This window comes from Heteronotia binoei, chromosome 7, assembly GCF_032191835.1.
Source record: "Heteronotia binoei isolate CCM8104 ecotype False Entrance Well chromosome 7, APGP_CSIRO_Hbin_v1, whole genome shotgun sequence".
Classification (NCBI taxonomy): Eukaryota; Metazoa; Chordata; class Lepidosauria; order Squamata; family Gekkonidae; genus Heteronotia; species Heteronotia binoei.
Window position 1 is genome coordinate 74,239,272 of NC_083229.1, and position 21,684 is coordinate 74,260,955.

General features: G+C 40.3%; 1 protein-coding gene across 1 annotated transcript in view; it reads right to left on the bottom strand.

The window, feature by feature from the left end:
* Window positions 1-9,926: 9,926 nt before the first annotated feature.
* LOC132575252 (desmoglein-1-like) overlaps window positions 9,927-21,684 on the bottom strand; it is a 64,538-nt gene continuing 52,780 nt past the window's right edge. Inside the window, exons 13-16 of the mRNA XM_060243859.1 lie at window positions 20,998-21,149; window positions 19,671-19,734; window positions 14,075-14,289; window positions 9,927-11,021 (exon numbers count right to left, since the gene is read on the bottom strand). Coding sequence (XP_060099842.1) covers window positions 10,032-11,021; window positions 14,075-14,289; window positions 19,671-19,734; window positions 20,998-21,149 — 1,421 coding nt within the window. The 3' untranslated portion in view covers window positions 9,927-10,031. The remainder of the gene's footprint in view (window positions 11,022-14,074; window positions 14,290-19,670; window positions 19,735-20,997; window positions 21,150-21,684) is intronic.

A 21,684-nucleotide genomic window follows, 5' to 3' on the forward strand; every position in this document is an offset into this window, starting at 1 on the left:
AACATAAGCATCAGTGTTTGAATCATGTAACATATACAATACAAAAAAGAAGGAAAAAAGAAGCACATAAAATATTAATAACAAACTTTTACATCATATTATTGCCTATATATTTTTCTTCTATTTAAATGTCTTTATTCTACCTTTTCCTTCTATCTTTATAGCTTATGTCTAATAATACTTCTTTTACTAACATATATAATCAATATCTATTTTTATATCATTTTCTATTTTAATTTAAACTTATTCTTAATTTTCTGCTATATAATTGAAAAATACTTTGCATCCATTTTAATTGAAATTCTGAACTTGGCCTGTGATGACTATAAGATGTTAGTTTTGCCATTGTTGCATAGTCTCATATAGTTTATTCTCTCATCCTTTCAAATCTGGGCAACTTTCTGCCTTCCAGGACTTTTTTTGTAGCAGGAACTCCTTTGTGTATTAGGCCACACACCCCTGATGTAGCCAATCTTCCCAGAGCTTACAGGGCTTTTAGTACAGGGTCTACTGTAAGCTCCAGGAGGATTGGCTACATCAGGGGTGTGTGGCCTATTATACAAAGAATATACAAAGGAGTTCCTGCTACAAAAAAAGCCCTGCTGCCTTGCCTTTTGCAGCAAATATTACTCTTGCCTCCATCACCATATACTTAAATAATTCACTATATATTTTTTTTGTAAAATTGCTTGTTAAAATAGTTAATAATATATTTTGAGAACCATCACGAACTTTCATTTTCATATCTTTTGCATTTCTTGATGTATTTCTGCATGTACTTCTATCCAGCATTTTCTTGCTTTCTTATATGTCCACCACATATATTAAAATGTTACATCCATATTTTGACAGTTCCAGCATTTTCCAATGTATATTGGTTTTTGCAATGTCTTTGGAAGTAATATACCACCTAAAATAAATTTTATTCCAATTCTCCCTTAATATTTGACATTCAATAAATTTAGATTTTCCCACTGGGTCATGGATATATTTTCTTCAATATTTTGCATCTTTTTTATCATCCAAAATTTTACTTGCTCTGTTTCTGTATCATATTGTAATAGCATTTTGCAAATTTTGCGTAGTAGGTGCTTTGAATATCTAATTATTAATTGTTTAAAAACTGTTTTCTCTCTTAACTGACCCCTTTCTTTGGCTATTTGTTCTTTGAATTTAGAGATCATTTGTTAATAAAACAAACACGAAATATTTTTCATTCATCTTGAATTTCTTTCCAAGGTTTTATTTCCCCTTGTTTATCTATCATATACTCATAATTTATATAGTCAATTTTTTGTACTAATATCACAGTAGGCATTATTTGGAGATGTCAATGATGAATTTGGCAGGCTTATTCTATTTCTGCATTGCAACCGTGTTCTTAATAGTCCATCACTAAAAAAATGAGAACTATCTTGTCTTTAATAGTTCTTAATGATTTCTTAGTCTATAGATAACTGTGGATTTCTTTTTTAGAATCAGTTGTCTCCAGTTTAATGTTCCTTTTGTTTGCATTTATAATCCAGTCTGATATCCAGACTAGTGCAGCTGCTTGGCAATACAGTTTAATATTTGGTACAGCTAAATTACCTCCTATTTCATCCTGTAGTGTTTAAAATCTTATTCTTGGTTTCTTTTCACTGTATACAAAATTATTTAAATTTATCATTTTCTGCCATTTTAAAAAGATCTGTCTACATGAATTGGTAACACTTGGTAACAGAAAATTCAGGTATTGTTATATTTTTATTTTAACAGCAGAGAATCTTCCATCCATGAGATTATCAACCTTTCCAGTTCTGTGAATCTTCAGAAACACTTGGCCAGACTTTTTGGTAATTATCCTTATATCATTTTGCCCCATTACATATATACCCAAATATTTTATTGGTAGCAGTGCATTTTGGTCCCTCCCTCATCTCTTCTAGTTCTGCTTTGGTTGCTGCAAATAACATTGCTTTGGTCTTCTTTTTATTCCATTTATATAAAGAATAAATTCAAAATTATTTATTTGTTCCATTGTATATTTCAAGGAGATGTTTCTTTTCTTTTTTTAAACTGATATTGAAACATCATCCCCATAGCTTTTTATCTTATATTCTTCTTTATCTTCTTTTGTTTCAGTAATTCTGTTGCCTTGTCTGATTCTTATTGCTAAAATTTCCATTGCTAGAATAAATAATAATATGATATAGGACGACTTTGCTATTTCAATTTTTCCTGTTAAAGTGCCATTTATTAGAATTCTAGCATGCTGATCTGTATAATTACTTTGCATTCAATTTAAAAAATTCAGTTCCACAGGTCATATGTTGTAATACTTTCATTAAAAATAACCAGGACACATTATCAAAAGCTTTCTCTGCACCCAGAAATGCTATTTCTCTCTCCTTTCTCCCCTTGAATATTCAGTCTCATTCAATAAATATATAGTGTTATCTTTCATATATTTGGAAAAAATCCAGTATGATTTTACAAATTAGGCCTGGGATATATTTTCAGGCAGCCCAATCCTAACTTATGTAGTGGCTGGGCACTTGAACAAGGACATACTTAGGCACCGCTCGTACATTTCCTAAGGGCTTCGGCATGCCCGAGCGTAGTTGCTGAGAAGGCAGGGAAGGCCTTCTGTTCAGACATTGCTCTGGAGACCACACTGCAGTGTGGACTCCATGTGTAGTGCCAAGGTGGGGCTGGCAGGAGGGCAGGGTGGCACGGATGCATGGGATTGGCCACCAACAGCACAGGTGCCACCACACGTGATACCCAGGGGCAGAGAGAGCAGTCCCCACAGATAGGCTGCTCGCCTTCCCCTCCCCTCCTCTCCCCAGTCTTAGACAAAGCCCCAGCCCCAGCCCCAGCCCAATGGCATGCCCCTGTACTCCGTGGGGAAGCACCTGGGGAACACATACAGCAAGCCCTGTGCAATGCCTTTCCCTGGACACAGATTTGAGGCAGACTCATGTCAGTTTCTTATTTGTGGGCTGCATGCCTGGATGCTGTCCCCCCAGTGCCATGGGAGTCTGCTCCTGTGACATATGAAGCTGCCAGCTCCATCCACGCACCCATTCCAACTGGCGCCCCATCCCGCGGTTGCAGCAGTCACCCGTACCTGCCCTGTGTGCTCAGTAACTCAATGAGGGTGGCAAGGCCAATGGGAGGCATCCGTTCCCCAATCCCCCCCCACAACAGCACAGCATCTCCCAGAGAAATGGACCTCCTCCCCCCCCCTCAACAGTCAGCCGGAATGACTCCATTCACCATGCTGGCAAAAGATTTATTAGGGTGGCAGCCCATGGAGGGGATGCTGCCCACCCTTCTGCAGACACATGTAACAACCCTCAGAGGGTGCAGGCTGTGATCCCAGGGACAGCCATGTTGAGCAGGACTTTTGACAACCCCCAGCCAGTCAAGGGCATCCCCGACGCCCAGGATGGCGGCCCTGATGGCATCTGTGCACAGGTCCCACCAGGCCAGTCCCCTGGGGGTGGGCTGGCTCACCTTCCGGAGGAGCAGCCTGGTGGCTGGCTGCCAGCAATTGTTTGATGTTGGTGAGGAGCTGCTCAACCCTCCCCCCCACACCTGTGACTGCCTTGCCATGGCCAGGAGACTGGAAAGGTGGGCAGTGGCCGTGGAAATCATCCCCTCCATCTCTGTCATCCATCAATGGGCTGTGGCTGTCACCTCACACCACTCCCAGTGACCCTCCAGGTGCTCCCTCTTGATAGCTGCCCACATGGAGGAGAAGGTGGTGGGGATTCTCTGAAGTTGGGGTTGCGCATTCACACTTACCTGCCTGTGTTCCACCAGCCTTGCGTGCTGAAGCTCCGGCAGCCGAGGACCTGTTAGACCTAAGAAATGCGAGAGGTTAGCCACAAAGTAGAGACTTCCATCATCTCTTAACATGCCGGAGAACTTGTCCTGTACTCTCTGAGAGCCAGTTTGGTGTAGTGGTTAAGTGTGTGGACTCTTATCTGGGAGAACTGGGTTTGATTCCCCACTCCTCTACTTGCAACTGCTGGAATGGCCTTGGGTTAGCCATAGCTTTTGCAGGAGTTGTCCTTGAAAGGGCAGCTGCTGTGATAGCCCTCTCAGCCCCACCCACCTCACAAGGTGTCTGTTGTGGGGGGAGAAGATATAGGAGATTGTAAGCCACTCTGAGTCTCTGATTCAGAGAGAAGGGCAGGGAATAAATCTGCAATTCTTCTTCTTCTCTCTGTGCAGCACCCACCACCAGTGCCTCTCCCCTCGCTCAAAGTCTGTGCAGCAAGGAGTTCCGAGACAGAGTCCCGTGCCATGCACAATACCTGGGGAAGTCTGTGTGGCTGGGGTTGCAGTTTATCTAGGGGGGGATGGTAATTGGGTATCTGGGAGGGGGCTCACTGAAACCATGATGCGAGGGGATTGGCAAGGCAATTACATGATTCCCTGAAGGGTCTGCGGGCTTGTGCTTTGGTAGGGGGGAAAGGTGTTTTGTGGAACAATGGGTGCCTATGGGATGCGGTGGCATTTTGGCAGACATAATTTTGCACCTCTCAGGGGGGCATGTCAGGGTCCAAAGTTGTTAGGGAGCTGACTAATCTGGACCACGCCTCTGCCTCCGCCCCTTCCCACGCCGGCATGGGCTTCCCCACCAAAATCATGCTCCGGTGTGAGCGCAGGCTGAGGCACTGCTGCCCTGAGGTGGGGGGGTGCTCAGGTAGAATCACGCCCATGTAACTCTCCCCTGCCCGGGTATAAGTGGACTTGCACCGGCGTAACTCCTACTTATGCCGGTGTGTGTCTTGGTTTATTTCCACGAGATTTTCAGCCCCTCACTTTAGAATCGCACTCAGCCATTCTCAGCCATTATTGTTGTAAAAAACATTACAGTCCACATTTAGAAATGAGATTGGTCTACATATGACTGTGATAATAGTGGATCATTTTCTTCTTTTTGTATTAAGGTTATAGTCATTTCTTGCCAAGTTGGTGGTATATGCTTTCCATTTTATATTTTAATCATTACTCTTTGCAGAGGTATTGGTAATATATCTTCAAAGCATTTATAATATGTTGCTGTCAGTCTATCTGGACTGGGCACTTTATTTTTAAAAAGTTTTTTATGGCTCGATTGATTTCCTGTATGATGATTACCTGATTTAAGATTCTTTTGTGCTCAGACAACACTTTTTAATTGGTACTTCAGATAAATATTTAACCATTTTCTTCTATGAATTCTTTGTAAAGGTTTGAGAAGAAAGTTTTTATTCATACATGTCTTGTTCTGCATAGACTACTTGGTTTTGTTTGCTGATCCCAGGTATCCTTATTTTAACAAATCTGAACAGAACACCAAGAGATCCAAGAGGGATCAATTTTCCAGGGGTGGGGCAGTCTTCCCCACTTGAAGTTTTCTCTGGTACAGGCTCCTAGTGCTGAAGGGGGTCTGCTGTAGAAATTTAGGTTCTTTTGGCCACCATCTGGAGGGCCTGCAGGCAAGGGAGTGGCTGGAGGCCATCTCCACTAGTGTTTCTCAGGTCTTGAGTAGTGTCTTTTTTTGTGGTTAGCTCTTGCTATTTAGGAAAGTTTTTCTAATGATATTACTTTCTGAGTTGCTGGTTGTTATGAAGAGGGAGAGTTATGGCTTGAAAACAGACTGGAAACTCCTAGGACAAGCTCCTCTGCTCTGGGATTGCAAAGAGACCCTGCCTGCAGAGAGGAGGACCAACTATCTCAGAAGCGAAGACTGATCCACCCCGGACTACTGAGAAGGAAGATTCATGGTAAGTGAAACAAATCTTCTGTTCCCAGCATGTTATTTAGTTCCTCGTCCATGCTAAAACTATAAAACTGACCAGCCTTGGATACAGTGCTTTTTTAAAAAAAAAAAAATCCAACAACTTGGGTCTCCTGTGCAGGGCAGTCCTTAGGGAAAAGATTATGGAAACAAATTGGATTATATAGAAACATTTTATTGTTCTTTTTGTGTAAGTTGGAGGTGGAACCTCAAGATACAAAGCATGGCAATTAACAATGATGACTGAGCTGTGCCTTGTTATGACTGAAAAAAAAAGAAATATGGATTTTGAGTAGAATTAAAAAAAAACTTTTGGAGGAAAACAAAATGAACAATTCAGAGGAATAACAGAAGATACATTAGATGGGAAATACATTTTTGGATGGGGAAATCTTGTGAGAAGATGAATGTGGTGGAAATTAACTTCATCTTTAGACCTTTATTGGCATTAAGGAAATTAACTTAAGGAAAAACAAATTATTAGACTTTGATGGGAAATGAATATTTTAAAAGAAAATTAATTGCACATGAATTGTTTTGGAAAAGGATTGTAGAGATTAATTAATTTGATGTGAAATTAATTGAAGGGAAAATGCTTTGAGGTGCTTGCTAAGCCACCACTTCTGTCTTGTCTTGAGTATATGCTCTTTGGCAAGGCTTGCTTCTGGTTTGGATCTAAAATAAATTGGTGGTTTCCACCAACACCCCTTCCAAGCTGCAGAGACCACCTCCATGTCATTCCTTAGCATCTCCTATCCTCTAGGAGCAGCAATTCATGCAAATCAGTGGATTGCTGTGGGAGGGTCAAGCAGGAAAGTCCCATTCCACTAATGTAGAATCTGGTCCCCTGTCTCCATGGCTGCCAACATCAGCCAGCCTAATGCCTCCAGGAAGCTTATGGCCAGGGCATGAAGGAAACAGTAGTCCCCTGTCATTTATACCCAGCACTTGGTATTCAAGTTTATTATGTCTGAACATTAGAGTATTTCTTTTTGCAATTAATAGTCTGTAACAACAACAACAATAATAATAAAATTTTATTTATACCCCGCCCTCCCCGCCAAGGCAGGCTCATAGTAATAAACATAGTAAGACTGTGCAGTCAGAAGTTTTTTTATTAAACCAAATGATTCTTTTACAACTTCAAATACAATGTTTGCCAATTCATTGTAATCCCTGAACTTCAATAGTTCACTCACAAACAGAACAATAAAAAAAAAATCACATCAGAAAAACACAATGGGAGTTGATACTCAGAAATGCTTTGGGCAGGTAAGTTGAAAGACAGTTATTCCTAGCTGTTAAGTATTATAGTAAGCAGGTAGGTAAGCAAGTATCAAAGCAAGTCTAATTTTGCTAAATATGTGCCAAGCAATAAGTACATTTCTATAAGTACATTTATTTGTAAAGTGTACTGGCAAAATCTATTATTAATAAAGACAGTCAGTTACTATTCCTGAAAAATTTAATTATATTTCTGCATTGGGATTGTTTCAACTCTCAGATATAAACTGAAAATTTAAAAAACCATTTTCATAAAGAATACAGCAATTGACTTACAGCAAGTGATTTCAGCCATGTCACACTGTAAATACAATAGCTTTGATTAGCACAAAAGGCCTTTTGTAACCATATCATGTTAAATTGAGCATTTAAAAATATACTTGTAGAGGGACATTTTACTCACACATTGTGCAATTAGTGAGCACATGGAAAGTGAACATTACATTTAGATTTAACTTACAAATCATTAACACTTTTTCTCTTTCCTTCAAATTTGCAGCAGTTGTCATTTGTACCGGTCAAGACTTTCCCAGAGAACAATGAAATGCTATTCCATTTGAATGAATAATGACTATTCAACATGAATGGCTAACTTTTATAACAGTATCAAAATCTATATAAATAACCAAATAAAATTTTAAAACATACTTTCTTTCTAATGCTATGGGATTATCCTTTACAGATGCAATATACAAAAGTGGAAAATTTACCCTGGGATTATCCCTGACAGTAGGCATAGTTGGTACACAGAACAGACAAGGCATATCTACATCACACGGAGAGCATTCTGTCTTCCCAGGATCTGTAGTTGGAAGTAAGGGATCTCTAACAAATTTCTCAGAATCCACATAAACTACAGTTTCAGGCCTCTTGGGAGGAAGTCAATGTAAAATGGTCTAAAATTGATAAATGTTTATAGTGTAGATAAGCCTTGAAAGAATGTGAGACAAAAGCTTCTAAAACTGAACTTATCCAAAGAAATCTAAATGAACAGGTGGCTTCTGAAATTCTGTTTCCATCATTAGAATGTGTGCAGGGAAATAGCCAGACATCTTTGTAACATCAGGAAAGTGACTTGTAAGTACCTGATAAGAATGCAGTAGCGAGACAGTGGCCTTGTATTCATATCTGACATGTCTAATGTGAGGAACTTCTAAGTATCTATCCATTTTTCTGACTCTCATCAACACACATTTTTAAAACATAGGTAGTGAAATGCAGCATGGGAAACAGCCCTAAGTAACTAAAAATCCTCAACCTTGTTCCATATATGTCTATCCAAATAACAATGATCATCAAAGGGATAGAGAATATATTAGTATAGCCTAGTTAAGAAAAATTCTATTGTATTTACACTACTGTTGTGCTGTCTACTTTAGTTTACATATGGTACATAACTAAAACATGAAAGCCAGAACCCAAAGAACCATTTGAACAAGCTCAAGGAAACTTTGGCCATGTGTTTCTCAAACAGTCATACCTCATAGCTGATGGAAGAACATCTACAATAAAGTTATAACAAGCAATGGAATCCAATTCCAAAAACCTTTAATTGCATAGCAAACAATGGAATCAATAGCTCTTTGAATCCTAGCTAATATAGTCTATATTTTCAGTATTTTATTTTTAAGTTATCCTTGAAAGCAGTAAACAACATAGAAAAGATCTGTGCTTTGTAATCCTACTGTTTATTTAAAAATTATTTCCTCCTGAGTTCAGTGAGACTATGAGTAAGGGTGTGTACGATTAGTGTTTTGCAGCAGCATGTAGAAATTTATAGTGCACTGTTAGTAGGTTAAAAGTTAATAACTTAATTATTAGGAAATACTTGCTTGGTAGAGCATATTTAATATATCTAGCTTTATTTTCAAACTGTAGTATTATGTACCCTTTCTATATAATTTCTATATCATCTGTCTGCTTCACTCTTGATTTTATAGCAAAAGCTCATCATCCCAATAACTGTTTTTGATCTGCTGATATGTCACTTAGCCGTAAGATCCATAGTAAACTAAAGAGAAGGCTACTAAGATTGATCTGTTATGCACAGTTTGAGGAATTGGAAGCATAGCTTGATAAGGCTAATTGTTTCAGGTTCAGGCCTAGCTGTGGGGGTATATAGAAGAGTGCATGTTCAGATACGTTATCAAAGCAAGTTTTAAAGAGCGGAGGTGGAGTTTTGTGATGGTACTTAAATGTTAAGTGTACCATTTTCATTTATAGATTGCCATGGCATGTAGTATTTTCTTTGAATTGGAAACTATCTGGAATCTGCTAGAGGCATGCATGATCACTACAAAACTGCTGTATTGATGACCTGTAATATTACAAAGGATCTCAGTAAGTCATTTGAATTCAATGAATGCAATCTGCTTCCTTCTGACCACACTTTGATATTTTGCTGCTTCATGTTCTCCCACCAGAGAGCTTTAAGAATGAACTGAACTACATGTTGCACCTGGAGTTATTAAGAACAGATTCTACACAAGCACTATAAAATAAGAGGAACACATTTAAAAATGGAATGAAACAGCTCAGTGAATATTCCAAGCTGTTTCTAAAAGCTACTTTGAGTTCAGTTCCATTTCTTTTTCATGGTGGCAAAAAAGTAGTAGTAGAAGAAAATACCACAGTAGGCAAATACAGGGCACTTTGACTGAATAACTGTATGGTGATGGCGTGATGGACTAACAATGCTCTATAGCAGTAGGTATATACAAAAAGCTGTGCAAATGGCTTCTGTAATGTTTGAAAAAAAATGAACCTATGCTTAATGTACCCATGCTTTCCCTATATTGCCATTAACTCTGTATTAGTCATTGGAACCGGATAGCCTTGCCTTTCTCAGATACTAAATTCTTCCCTTGGTGTGATTTGCTAAGTATAAATAATAGAAATGCCATGCTGTGGCAAATCTAAAAACATTGCAAATGTTGAGCCTTGTGATAATACAACACTGCAAGCGGTCTTACTGATTAGAATACTGTATTGTGCTGTACTTTGTTACCCTTCTCCGAGAGGTACCAGGGGAAGCAGATCCCATTGTCTGGCTGAAGCGATTATCAGGACTGAGCATCTGGCCTGAGAAGCCACCTATCCCCCCCATGCCACCCACACCACCTACTCCTGCCCCAGACACAACTCTTTCTGTAACAACCACATTACGTGCACTTGATAATTCAGCAGGAATACTTAAATTGCCTTGCATGGTACTGCTGGGTCGAATCACTCTTTCTGTCACAACTACGTTAGATCCATCAGCTAGATCAGGAATGCTCATAGAAGTGGGTATCCTTGAATTAGGTGCAATAACCCTTTCTGTGACCACTACATTTGATCCATCTGGTATATCAGGGATATCTATCATGCCATGGAAATCAGCGACTGAGGCTGGACCAACCACTCTTTCTGTGACTACAACATTTGATCCACACAACGGATCAACACTAATTGTGGGAGGTTTCAGAGTTGGTCCAGATGTATATGTCTCAGTTACCACTACATTACCGTGGAGTACTGGGTCAGGTATAGGCCTTGGTGGAGGTTGTACTGTGGAAGTAGTTGTATAGGTATTTTCAGTAACAACTGTTGTACCACCAAGAGCAGTAGGCAATGGTGAAGACATTGGTGGAGGTATTGGTGGAGGCACAGATGAAGATGTATTAACAACAATGGTTGTTCCTGGTGGTGGAAGATTCATATCTATTTCAGGATTGGGAACAGATGGCCAAGGTGAGTTGGGATCTGGGAAGGGCTCAATTTCAACACCTAAGCAGATTTCTGCTAGTGTCTTAAACTTTGGTCCCAATGTATCCAGGTAGGTGTCATCCAAATCATCTCCAATAAAACTACAACAGCCGATGGAACCAACAGGAGTTCCTATACCCTCATGGTCATATATCAGTAGGCAGTCATTCGCAGGTCTGCCTTCATCTTCATCTGCATAGGCAAATGCTTTCTAAAAATAAAGAAAGAGAATAAACACAGAATTAGATCATTCTTATTCACTTGTCATTTACATGGTCAGGAGAATCAAAATTACCACCAAAAGATAAAATGGATTAAGATTGAAAAGCAGAGAGAATATGTTGAGTATCAATGGCAAAAGTGGATGCAACAGATCTATTTAGGTAACTTACTCCATATTATATTATGACCTGAGGAAAAGTGTTTTCATATGAATTCTGTGCCCAGTGACTTTAGAAATGGATACTGCTCATCAGTTTTTCAGAGTGCTCAATTTTTTGTTTTAAAAAATGAAGACTTCAGTGTACAGGAAATGCTAAGAACAGTCAAATCCTAAAATCTATCTAAAGTATCAAAATGTGGATAATTTCTCCAATGCATACAGTATATGAAGTACAATTTATTTTGGCCTTGTGGTCATAGAAAGTAGTCAGGGGCTAAAGCCTCACTTCCACCCAGTGAAACTCTATAGCTACTTTTTTGGCTTCTGAGATTCCTACTGATATTACATATTTTCAAGCATATTTTTGAAACATAGTTGTTGAAGCTTACTTTAAAAAGTAAAACCAGATATAGCGATGTGAAAAAAAATCAGGTTTTTTTCAGGTTTGGGTATATTGAACCCCAAACAATTTGGTATTTCCTGATATTCTGAATCCCAGTATCAGTATGGTATTGGGATTTGGGAAATAATTGGGAAACCAGAATTTATTCAGCTGTATTATAGCTTATGGGCTTGTGGGGAGGGCTTTTTTGAGGTAGAGGCACCAAATTTGTGGCATAGCTGCTGGTGCCTCTCCTCACCCCATCTCCCAAATTTTGCCCTGACCTGGATAGCTCAGGCAAGCCTAATCTAATCAGTTCTTGGAAGCTAAGAAGGGTTGACCCTGGCAAGTACTTGAATGGGAGACCTCCTTGGAATATCAGGACTGGGAGGCAGAGGTATGCTGTATCTACCACTATCCTGTCCATGCCCCAGTAGGGGTTGCTAGAAGTTGTCATGACTTCCAGGCATTCATGTACACACACACAATACAACCCCCCCCTTTTAAAAAAAACACCCAAGTTTCAAAAAGGTTGGACCAGGGGGTTCTATGGACTCTAGAAGAAGGTGCTCCCATCCTCCTTTGTTTACAAGGGATACGGCTCTTTTAAATGTCTTTTCCAAGTCACAGCATGACTTCATGCTGCAGCGAGTGAACTCCAAAGGCAAAATGCTCCAAAGCTATAATGAAGTATTGATCTGGGGGTATCTGGAGCTCGGATGGACTGTTTTTTTTTAGGTAGAGGCATCAAACTTGCAGCATAGCTGCTGGTGCCTCTCCTGCCCCCTCCCCCCAAGTTTTAAATCAATTGGACCAGGCAGTCCAATTCTATGGGCCTCCAAAGAAGGAGCCACCATCCTCCATTGTCTCCAATGGAGAATAAAAGGCATGTGAAGGGATGTGGTCCCTTTCAATGCCAAAGTTCACTCACCAAGTTGTGCAGCTGCAGCATGACTCAGCTTCTTCCTATTTGGTAGCCAAATCAGATTAGAGAATAATACCAGTAAGGTATTATTTGGGTATTTAATCAGTTTGGTATATACTGAATGCACACCCCTAACCAGAGATCTTCAGGAAGCCGAATTCAGTGCCCTAAAACCACACTCTGTACCTTTTCTTCACTTCCAAGAAATCACAGAACAGCCAATATTTCTGCCCTATGCAAGCACAACAAAGCCTCCTCTTAGCATATGTATAGGACTGATGCTCACAGAACAAGTAGACTTGGTTGAATATTATTATCCTGTTCAATTAAGTGATGAGCCTTGGACCCCATAAATCCAATACTCACCATACTTTGAGAGCAGGTAGAGGAGAGTCAGCTGGAAATCTCCTGCAAGATTGATGTCTAGCATGCTGTTCTACGACGTTATGAACCTCATGAATTGAACTGGTTTGTTTAGCTCTTAAAAGTTTGTGACAGTTTGTGGCTCAGGAACCAGGCATGCCACAAACCAAAATGAACCACCTTTTCCCTGTTTGTGCCCATCCCTAGTTATGACTGCACATGGCCTTGATTCAGATTGGGGTCATGCACAGATGAGAGATTAAGTTTAGCCCTTTCACCCCAACATGGTTTCAGTAACTGAAATTGTCCCCCTGCTGTTCATAGTCATCTAAAGGGGGGAAAAATACAAATTGATATTTTGTTTAGGTTTTTTTTAACAGCTCAGGGAACCTGACTTCAGTTTATAAAACCATGTGGGGCTAAAATAGTTAAAAGCTCCCTCTGCCCTTTGTGCATAGCTCTGATCCAAGTTGGTGCCATGTATGGGCAAAAGTAACATTGATTCCTCACTAGGAGTTGCTCTTGGTTTTTTGTAATCAGGAAGCTGCGAGGGAAATTGGAGGGAGCTGCGGGTCCAAATGCACCCACGCAGCAACTGGTGGGGAATCAATCACTTGAGCCAGGGAAAGCAGAAGTCCGGGGGTGGAGCAACTGCTAGTGAGGAATCTGTCTGAATGTGCAAACACATGGGGAAGATCTTATCCCTGTTTTGATCTTAATAGTTCAATTAGCACAGCCTGTCCAATGGATTTCTGCATTCTCATATCTGTGTCTCAAACTGACATGGAGTTGGTTATTGCAGTAACTGTTTAAAATGAATCAGAAGACTGCCTGCTCAGTGCTGAGATCTGAAAGCAAAGCACGATTTGGAAAACATGGAACTCCTCAAGTAAAATGATTTGTTTAACTCACAATCTAACTGAAGTACTTAATTATCAGCATGATACTAATTAATAAAAAGGTAGCGGCATATCTCTTTACTTTTTGTTGATGATATATTAACTTTACTTCAAACAAAAATATGGTTTAGCTTCTAGAAAGACATACCAAATTTATTTCTATCATACTGTCATCTGTTTTCTGTCTCTGTATTACAATATTTCTTACTTTTTCAGTGTTTTTCTGTTTACCTGAGATTATACATTATTCTTCCTAGTAGTGACATAATCAGTTTATGAAGACAGTAAGGACTGAAAAATGAAAATGGGTTACCTCAGAAAAATAACTGTCTAAGAATGCCATGTTCACTCCACTCTCTCTGTATTCTTTCATTGTCCCTCCATATATTTCTTTTCTTCCTGTTGTTCCATAGCCTGTAGTTCCATAATCCACAGTTGTTCCATAACCTTTGGCTGCTCCTGCTCCTAGTGCTGTAGTTTCTTCTGAACTTACCACTCCTCCATCTCCATACTTTGTTGTGTAAATATCTGGAAATGGGAAAAACACCCACCCTATTTAACACTTTCACAAGAACAGGGAATTGTGTAATTGTCACATATTGCAGACTACTAACCAATACTGAGATAAATTCAAGTGGATTCAGACCTAATTCATTTGGAAGAGCCACTTTCAATGCTAGCAGCATGTGAACATTACTATTCACATGCAAGTGCTCTCATTCTGGAGGGGGGGCACTAAGTGCTAGAGATCTATGTGGTTAATGGATCTATGCAGTTAATGTAGCGATAGAATGTACAATTTAGTGACATTCCTTTAAATTCTACAGCAGGTATCCCAAACTTTTTTGAGCCTTTGGGATTCTCTGGACTACTGACATAGCTTGGTGGGCACAGTCACAAAATTGCTGCCACAGTTTACCTTCCTTGTGCTGTGGTGGCAACGAATGCCAATGCAATGTTTTTAAAAATCTGTACAGCCAATCAGATCTCCAATGACCAGTCAGAAGCCTTACTGGTGAAAGTCCTACAGGGTCCCACCCACTTTCTAAAAACACTCATTCTACAGTGTTAAAACCACATGACCTTCATTTGTTCTAAACCATGGTGTGACAAGGCAACCACTTTATCACCACACTAAAATTATAACCCTGTCATTGCTTCAGCTGTCAAATATTTCCCTTCAGAAATCTGCACAAGGGGCAAGATTTAAACAACTCTGGGTTTCTTTGAACTGACTAGCATGGAAGAGAATCGATATGTATATATGGTTTGGAATTAGGAATATGTAGGCAGACACAGAACTGCCTCTGAGATTGCTGACATCACAAGAGATGATTTTACACTTCATGTTGTTTGACTTTCACTGAAGCTTTAGATGATGTTATATAATGCGTAGTCTAAGAGGTTGGTTGGCACTGATTTCCTTTTTAAACTTTATACTTGATAATTATACAGTTTTGAGATTGGTTAAGATTTAGGTCTTCCCTGTAGACCTCTTTTCTCTGGCAAGACCATTATTATCTCCTTTTTAAGATAAATAACCTGGGACTTTGGCATTTGAGGATCTTTCAATGCCACTTCACACCCTTTGCCAAATCCTGATCTTTCAGACTGACAGTCTTCTCCCATTGGACAGTAAGCCTTAACACTGGAGAACTAAAATTCCCTCTCAAGATGTGATTCTTTGTTTTACACACAGAGAGACTTTGTATTTTTGGGAACAGTCTCCCAATAGAATCTCTCATATATTCCAAGCCACTCCACACTGACTGACACAGACTCTGTTTTTATTAGGCTTTTCTCACACGAAAGAGCATCTCATAAGAACATAAGAGAAGCCATGTTGGATCAGGCCAACGGCCCATCAAGTCCAACACTCTGTGTCACACAGTGGCAAAAAATGTTATATACACACATACACTGTGGCTAATAGCCACTGATGGACCTGTGCTCCATATTTTTATCTAAACCCCTCTTGAAGGTGGCTATACTTGTGGCCGCCACCACCTCCTGTGGCAGTGAATTCCACATGTTAATCACCCTTTGGGTGAAGAAGTACTTCCTTTTATCCGTCTTAACCTATCTGCTCAGCAATTTCATCGAATGCCCACGAGTTCTTGTATTGTGAGAAAGGGAGAAAAGTACTTCTTTCTCTACTTTCTCCATTCCATGCATTATCTTGTAAACCTCTATCATGTCACCCCGCAGTCGACATTTCTCCAAGCTAAAGAGTCCCAAGCGTTTCAGCCTTTCTTCATAGGGAAAGTGCTCCAGCCCTTTAATCATTCTAGTTGCCCTTCTCTGCACCTTCTCTAAAGCTATAATATCCTTTTTGAGGTGCGGCGACCAGAACTGCACACAGTACTCCAAATGAGACCGCACCATCGATTTATACAGGGGCATTATGATACAAGCAACCACTCCCTTCTCCATCCAATCTCCAACTCCTCTTCTCTCCAACTGCTTCTCAAACTTTCTAACTGATCTCCTTTCTCAACAGTTAGCTGCAGTTTCTGAATCAGAGTGAGTTCCATTAGCTGTCACTCATATGCATTGCCTCTAAGCATGCATATGCCTGTGGCCTGTCACACATGGCTTAGATATTGCTGTTTTATTTGCTATTGATACTGAAGTTGTTTCAAGCCATTCCTTATTCTGTTAACTCTCTCTGTGGACAAAGAAATATTTCAGATAATGGCTGCATGCATGTGGAAATATGAATTGGATTTTAGAGGGACAGCATATGCCTGCTTGTGTATGAAATCATACTTTAGCTTCAGTTACGTTATTTTGCTATGCATAGTACTAAGTTCTAATCAGGGGTTGTTTTGTAGAAAAATAGGTGGTGCAACTCATTAGCATAACTCATTAGCATACCCCCTCAGCCAAAAGCAACCCGATGCAAGAAAGAAGACCCCCCCCCAAGGCAAGTGAGATCCAGCCAGCCCAAGCAGGCCTTGCTTGCCTGGGGCTCTCCTGGGCTGCCCCCTCCCCAGTCAAAAGGCCAGCAAGCCACCCACTGCCCAAATCACATAAGAAGTGAAGAAAGGGTGGCATGGGCTTCTCCAGGGGTTAATGAGGATTGCTGGGAGCATGGCAAAGCCCCTGGTGGCTGACTGGCTGCCCACTCTCCTAATCCAGGGATTGTTGTGCAGATGCACCTACTATTCAATGGACAAGGTAGGTGGGGAGGAAGAGGGGGAACTGTCAGAAAGGTTCAGGAGCTGTGCTCCTGTGAGCTCCTGCTGAATCTGAGACCTGGCTCTAATCAAAAGGACTCCCCACTTTGTGGGTTGAAGTATCTCTGCCATGAAGCCTCTATTACAGAGATCTGGGTTACAGTCACATACTTATTCATTATTTCCAATAGTGTCAATAAAGTCAAGAATGTGCTTTCATGATGCTGTTGCTCAGGATCCAGCCATTTCCCTTAAAACAGCCCTTTTGTGGTAGGAAAGTCATATTTTTTCAGCATTTGTGTATGTGTATCTAGAAAATTATGACAACATATGACACGGATTAAGCTTGTGTTTCCAAGAATGTTGCATCTCCATTACATAGTTACTGTGACCTTGCCTATGGTTGTGCTGCCTTGCGAATCTAATTATTGCTATTATGAGTAGGGTTGCCAGACCCGAATTCCACATTGCCAGGCCCCACCTCTCCGCTGCTGATCAGTTGGCTGCCAGGGAGATTTACCTAGAAAAAGAGGAGACCCAGTTGATGTTGCAACAATGTGTCTACATCACTTCTTGGGGCAATGCTCTGGTGTTTGGGCAAAAACTCTGTAATAGAAGCCACATTTGTCATAAAGGTTTTTTTGCCCAAATACCAGAACATTGCCTGACGTTGCTGTGTGATGATGTCACTTCTGGGTCATGTCAGAAGTGATGTCATCATGCAGCAGTGTCGGCTGGGCCTTGCTCATGCTCCTGGTAAATCTTCCCCATCCCCTATTGGCTGCCAGTAGGTATTTGGCAACCCTAGATATGAGCACTCTCCTTGTATGACTTGACAGCAAAGCACAAGCAGCCATTTTAAAAATAAAAAGGCTAGCCTCAGCATGGTCCTCCACTGCTGCTTATGGACCTTGTTTTCTGCATTGTACATCTCCCCTGATTAAAAGAAGTGGAAGAAAGAAATGAAAGAAGCAAGGCTGTTCCATGAAACAAGATTATTTCATCTCTCTTCCACTACTGGAGGGACACATGTCGCCATTAACAGGGCTGGAATATTGATCTACTCATGTTGGATTGGAAAGAGTACAAATTCCAGGGTAGGACTGAAGTGCATTTTGAAAACAATCACTGTAAATGTTCATGCAGAATAATTTATTAAAAGAATCCAAATTCTGAAGAGGATTTTGAAATAAGCATGCAATGATGAGTTCAATTTAAGGACAATTCTCGGCATGCCATGCACATCACACATCTAATTTGTTGTAACATTCTTTTCTTTCTTATAAATGCTCTTTCAGTTTGAAGATAGAAAGATAAACTACTTGCTAAACCTCTTACTGAGCACTGGACAGATGCATTGATATCCATGAATATGGTTTTTTTAAAGCAGGAATGCACAGGAACAAAGTTCTAGCTGGCTTGGTGTCAGGGGGTTTGGCCAATTATGCCAGTGAGTTTCTGCTGTGCAAAACAATGGTGGTATCAAGGGGTGTGACTTAATATGCAAATGAGTTCCTGCTGGGCTTTTTCTACAAAAAAGCCCTGCTAATTTTTATTCCACTCTTTCTTCAGCATCCAAGATAGGACTCTAATTTGGTACCTGCTATCAGCTGTTAGGACATTGTATGCGCAGCTTTGGAAGCAAGAAAAAATACCGGATAAATGGGATTGGACTATGAAAGTTCTATCGTGGAGTGAAATGGATAAATTAACTAGAACATTAAGAGACTATGATTTGGAGATATTTAAAAAAGAGTGGAGGAAGTTTAAAGAATATATAGAGAAAGAGTCGAATGTAAGAAGACATTGGACAATTTTTTAGTAATAATGGGGAAAAAACAAACAAACTAAGAAGCAAGAAGGGGGGGAAAATATTTATATAATGAATTTTGATTAGTCAGATGTATCTTTAGTATTGAATTAGAATCTATAACCTCGGGGAAGTCTATATTGGAGGGAGGGGGGATTGAAAAGTCATATGGGTTAGTGTTGAAGCAACGAAGGGAAATTAAGTTCTGTAACCATATGCTATCAATAAATTGGTTAAAACACTCTTTCTTCAGCATCCCAGGGACTGCACATGACTTCCTCTCCTCCATTTTATCTTCAGAACACCCCTGTATGGTAGCTGGTCCAAGCTCGTCCAGCAAGCTTCATGTGGGGATTCGAATTCCTGTCTTTCTGGTTGAAGCCCGGCATTTCAACCACACTGTCTCTCAGTTAACAGTTTGGCAGAACTAACAAGATTTAAATCCATGGGAAATCAAGTAGAAGAAGAAGAGTTGGATTTATAGCCTGCCCTGCACTAGAAGACTCAGAATGGCATACAATCTCCTTCCCTTCTTCTCCTGTGAGGTAGATGGGACTGAGAGCTCTGAGAAAATTGCTGTTGAGAGAATAGCTCTGAGAGAACTGTGACAGACCCAAGGTCACCCAGCTGGCTGCTTGTGGAGGAGTGGGGAATTAAACCCAGTTCTCCAAATTAGAGTCTGCCATTTTTAACCACCACACCAAACTGACTCTAGCAAACAGGCTCAAACTGGCTTAGCAGGATTGTGGAACTGGGTGGCCCATCCAAAACAGTCTTGTATATCAAAGTATTAGTTACAAAAAAAGGAGAGAATAATATTATTTTGTTATTAATTTTATTTACTAAAATATGTATATCCTGCCTTTCCTCTTGGTTATTTACTGAAGTCACAGTTACAGAGAAGTTGTGTCTTTACTTGCCTGAGGAGTCAGCAAATTCACCTTTCGTTGCCCCTTTTACTGGCACACACATATTCGAAACATCCTGAAAACAACAACAACAGTGCATTTAAATACACACTTTTGTCATGGTTCAAAGAACTGTGAACAGAACAGAAATCTTTGTGCAGGCAGGATTGTATATAAGGAGGTAATTGTTAATGCTAGAGATTTCTGCAGACTAGCTGTTGAGATTTGTGTGTGTATGTGTGCATGCACTCAGTGTGGTGCAATAACGGAAACTGTTTCCATGTGGAAGTCCTTTATATTAAAGAGTCTGAAAATTGATAGCTCTTCTGTTTCCATAGCATTAAAAACAACCCATGATTGTGCCTTAAGCTACTGGATAATAACTGTTTGTTGTTGTTTAAGGGATCTTCCACTACCTTATTCCATTTGATACAGAAGTTATTTGTCCATTAATGCCTGAGCTATGTTGCTTGCAAGATCTATATGCTGTTGCAAGCCTTAAAAAAAGCAATAACTGTACCCAAATACTGTTAATTTGTCCAGGAAGAACATTTCATTTGTTTATGTTTAGAAGGCTTTTTCTGATATACCATAAATCTTTGGTGGCTTCTACATTAGGACACTTTTGTGCTTCTCAGCCATCCCTTTTCTGCATTGAACTACAAGTAGAGTTGAAACTGGGGTGTCCACAAGGCACTTAATGTAGTGTCACATCCCTTATTAAAAATCCAGCAATATCTCTCCTTATGGACTAGCCCTGGAGCATGTTAAATGCTTACTTAAAAGTAACAGCTTTTGTGCAAAGGTGCCATGAAAAGGAATGCAATGGATTGCTAACACTGTCTGTGTCTGTGCAACATTGGATATAATAGTTATATTGGGTCTGATTAGAAGATACATTTAATGTAAGTTGTGTTGGGGAAAACTTCCAACCCAACTCATATTTAACATGTGGCCTGAACTCTCCTAACAACAGTGTGTATCTTTGTGAGAGCAAACTGGTTCTCAAGCATGCCTGGTAGTGAGGTGGTTTCTTCATCATTTCTTCCCTGCCATCCCTTATGTTTTTGCTAGCAGAAAAAGGCTATGGAAGACAAGCTGTTTGTCTTACATATTTGTCCTGGAAACATGTAGAAAGGACATGGGATGGAAGGGAAGGAATTATGAAGCTTCTCTCACTGCCATGCATACCTGGGAACCAGTTCCTCCCCCAAAAGCTATTTTTAAGGTGAGCACAGGGTCACATATTAAATGCAAGTTGGGTAGCCTATAGACCCTGTGTCTTCATTTTAGACACTCAACACTTGGTATACAATAGGCTATAGGTTTCTGAACCAACCCGATCTTCAGGCTGTGCTCCTTCAATCCCCCATGAATGAATTGCTCCTTCTGTACATTCAGGCACAGGTTCAAATCCAGCTCCAACTCCACCAGAAGGGCCACCCCCACAATAGCCACAACAGTTGCTCTGTGACATCAGAATGGGAACCACTGGTGGAAATAGAAGGAAGAAACAAAGGTTATTAAAAATTAAACTGAATATTTAACTCAGAATACAAATTAAACATTGTATGACTAATATTGCTCATGACTAGTAAGTTCTGAGACCCAAATATTAAGACAATAGAAATAAACAAGTGGGAGACCCAAAAGGACTTGTGTGTAGCACATCACATTTTATTTTACACTTCCTTAAAAGTTCCATTTTCTTCCTCTTACCTACCCACCAACCAAGCTACCTTTATCTGTTCCCTTGTCTTCAGCTTTCCCTCCCTCCTTCCTTCTGACAGGTTTTTGCTGAGAAAACCAAGGGCAGCTCCAGCCCCTGGACTGGGTCAAGCTTCATTGCACACTGCTGGCTAGGGTTGTCAGGCCCCCACTAGGGTGGGAGATCACTTCCCCCAGAGCCTGTCCCCCTAGTGCCAATCAGCTGGCCAGTGGGGGATCTAATGGTAAAAAAGTAGGCTAAATCTGTGATGGTAGCAATGCTACAATGTCACTTCTGGTGTGCAGCAGAAGTGATGTC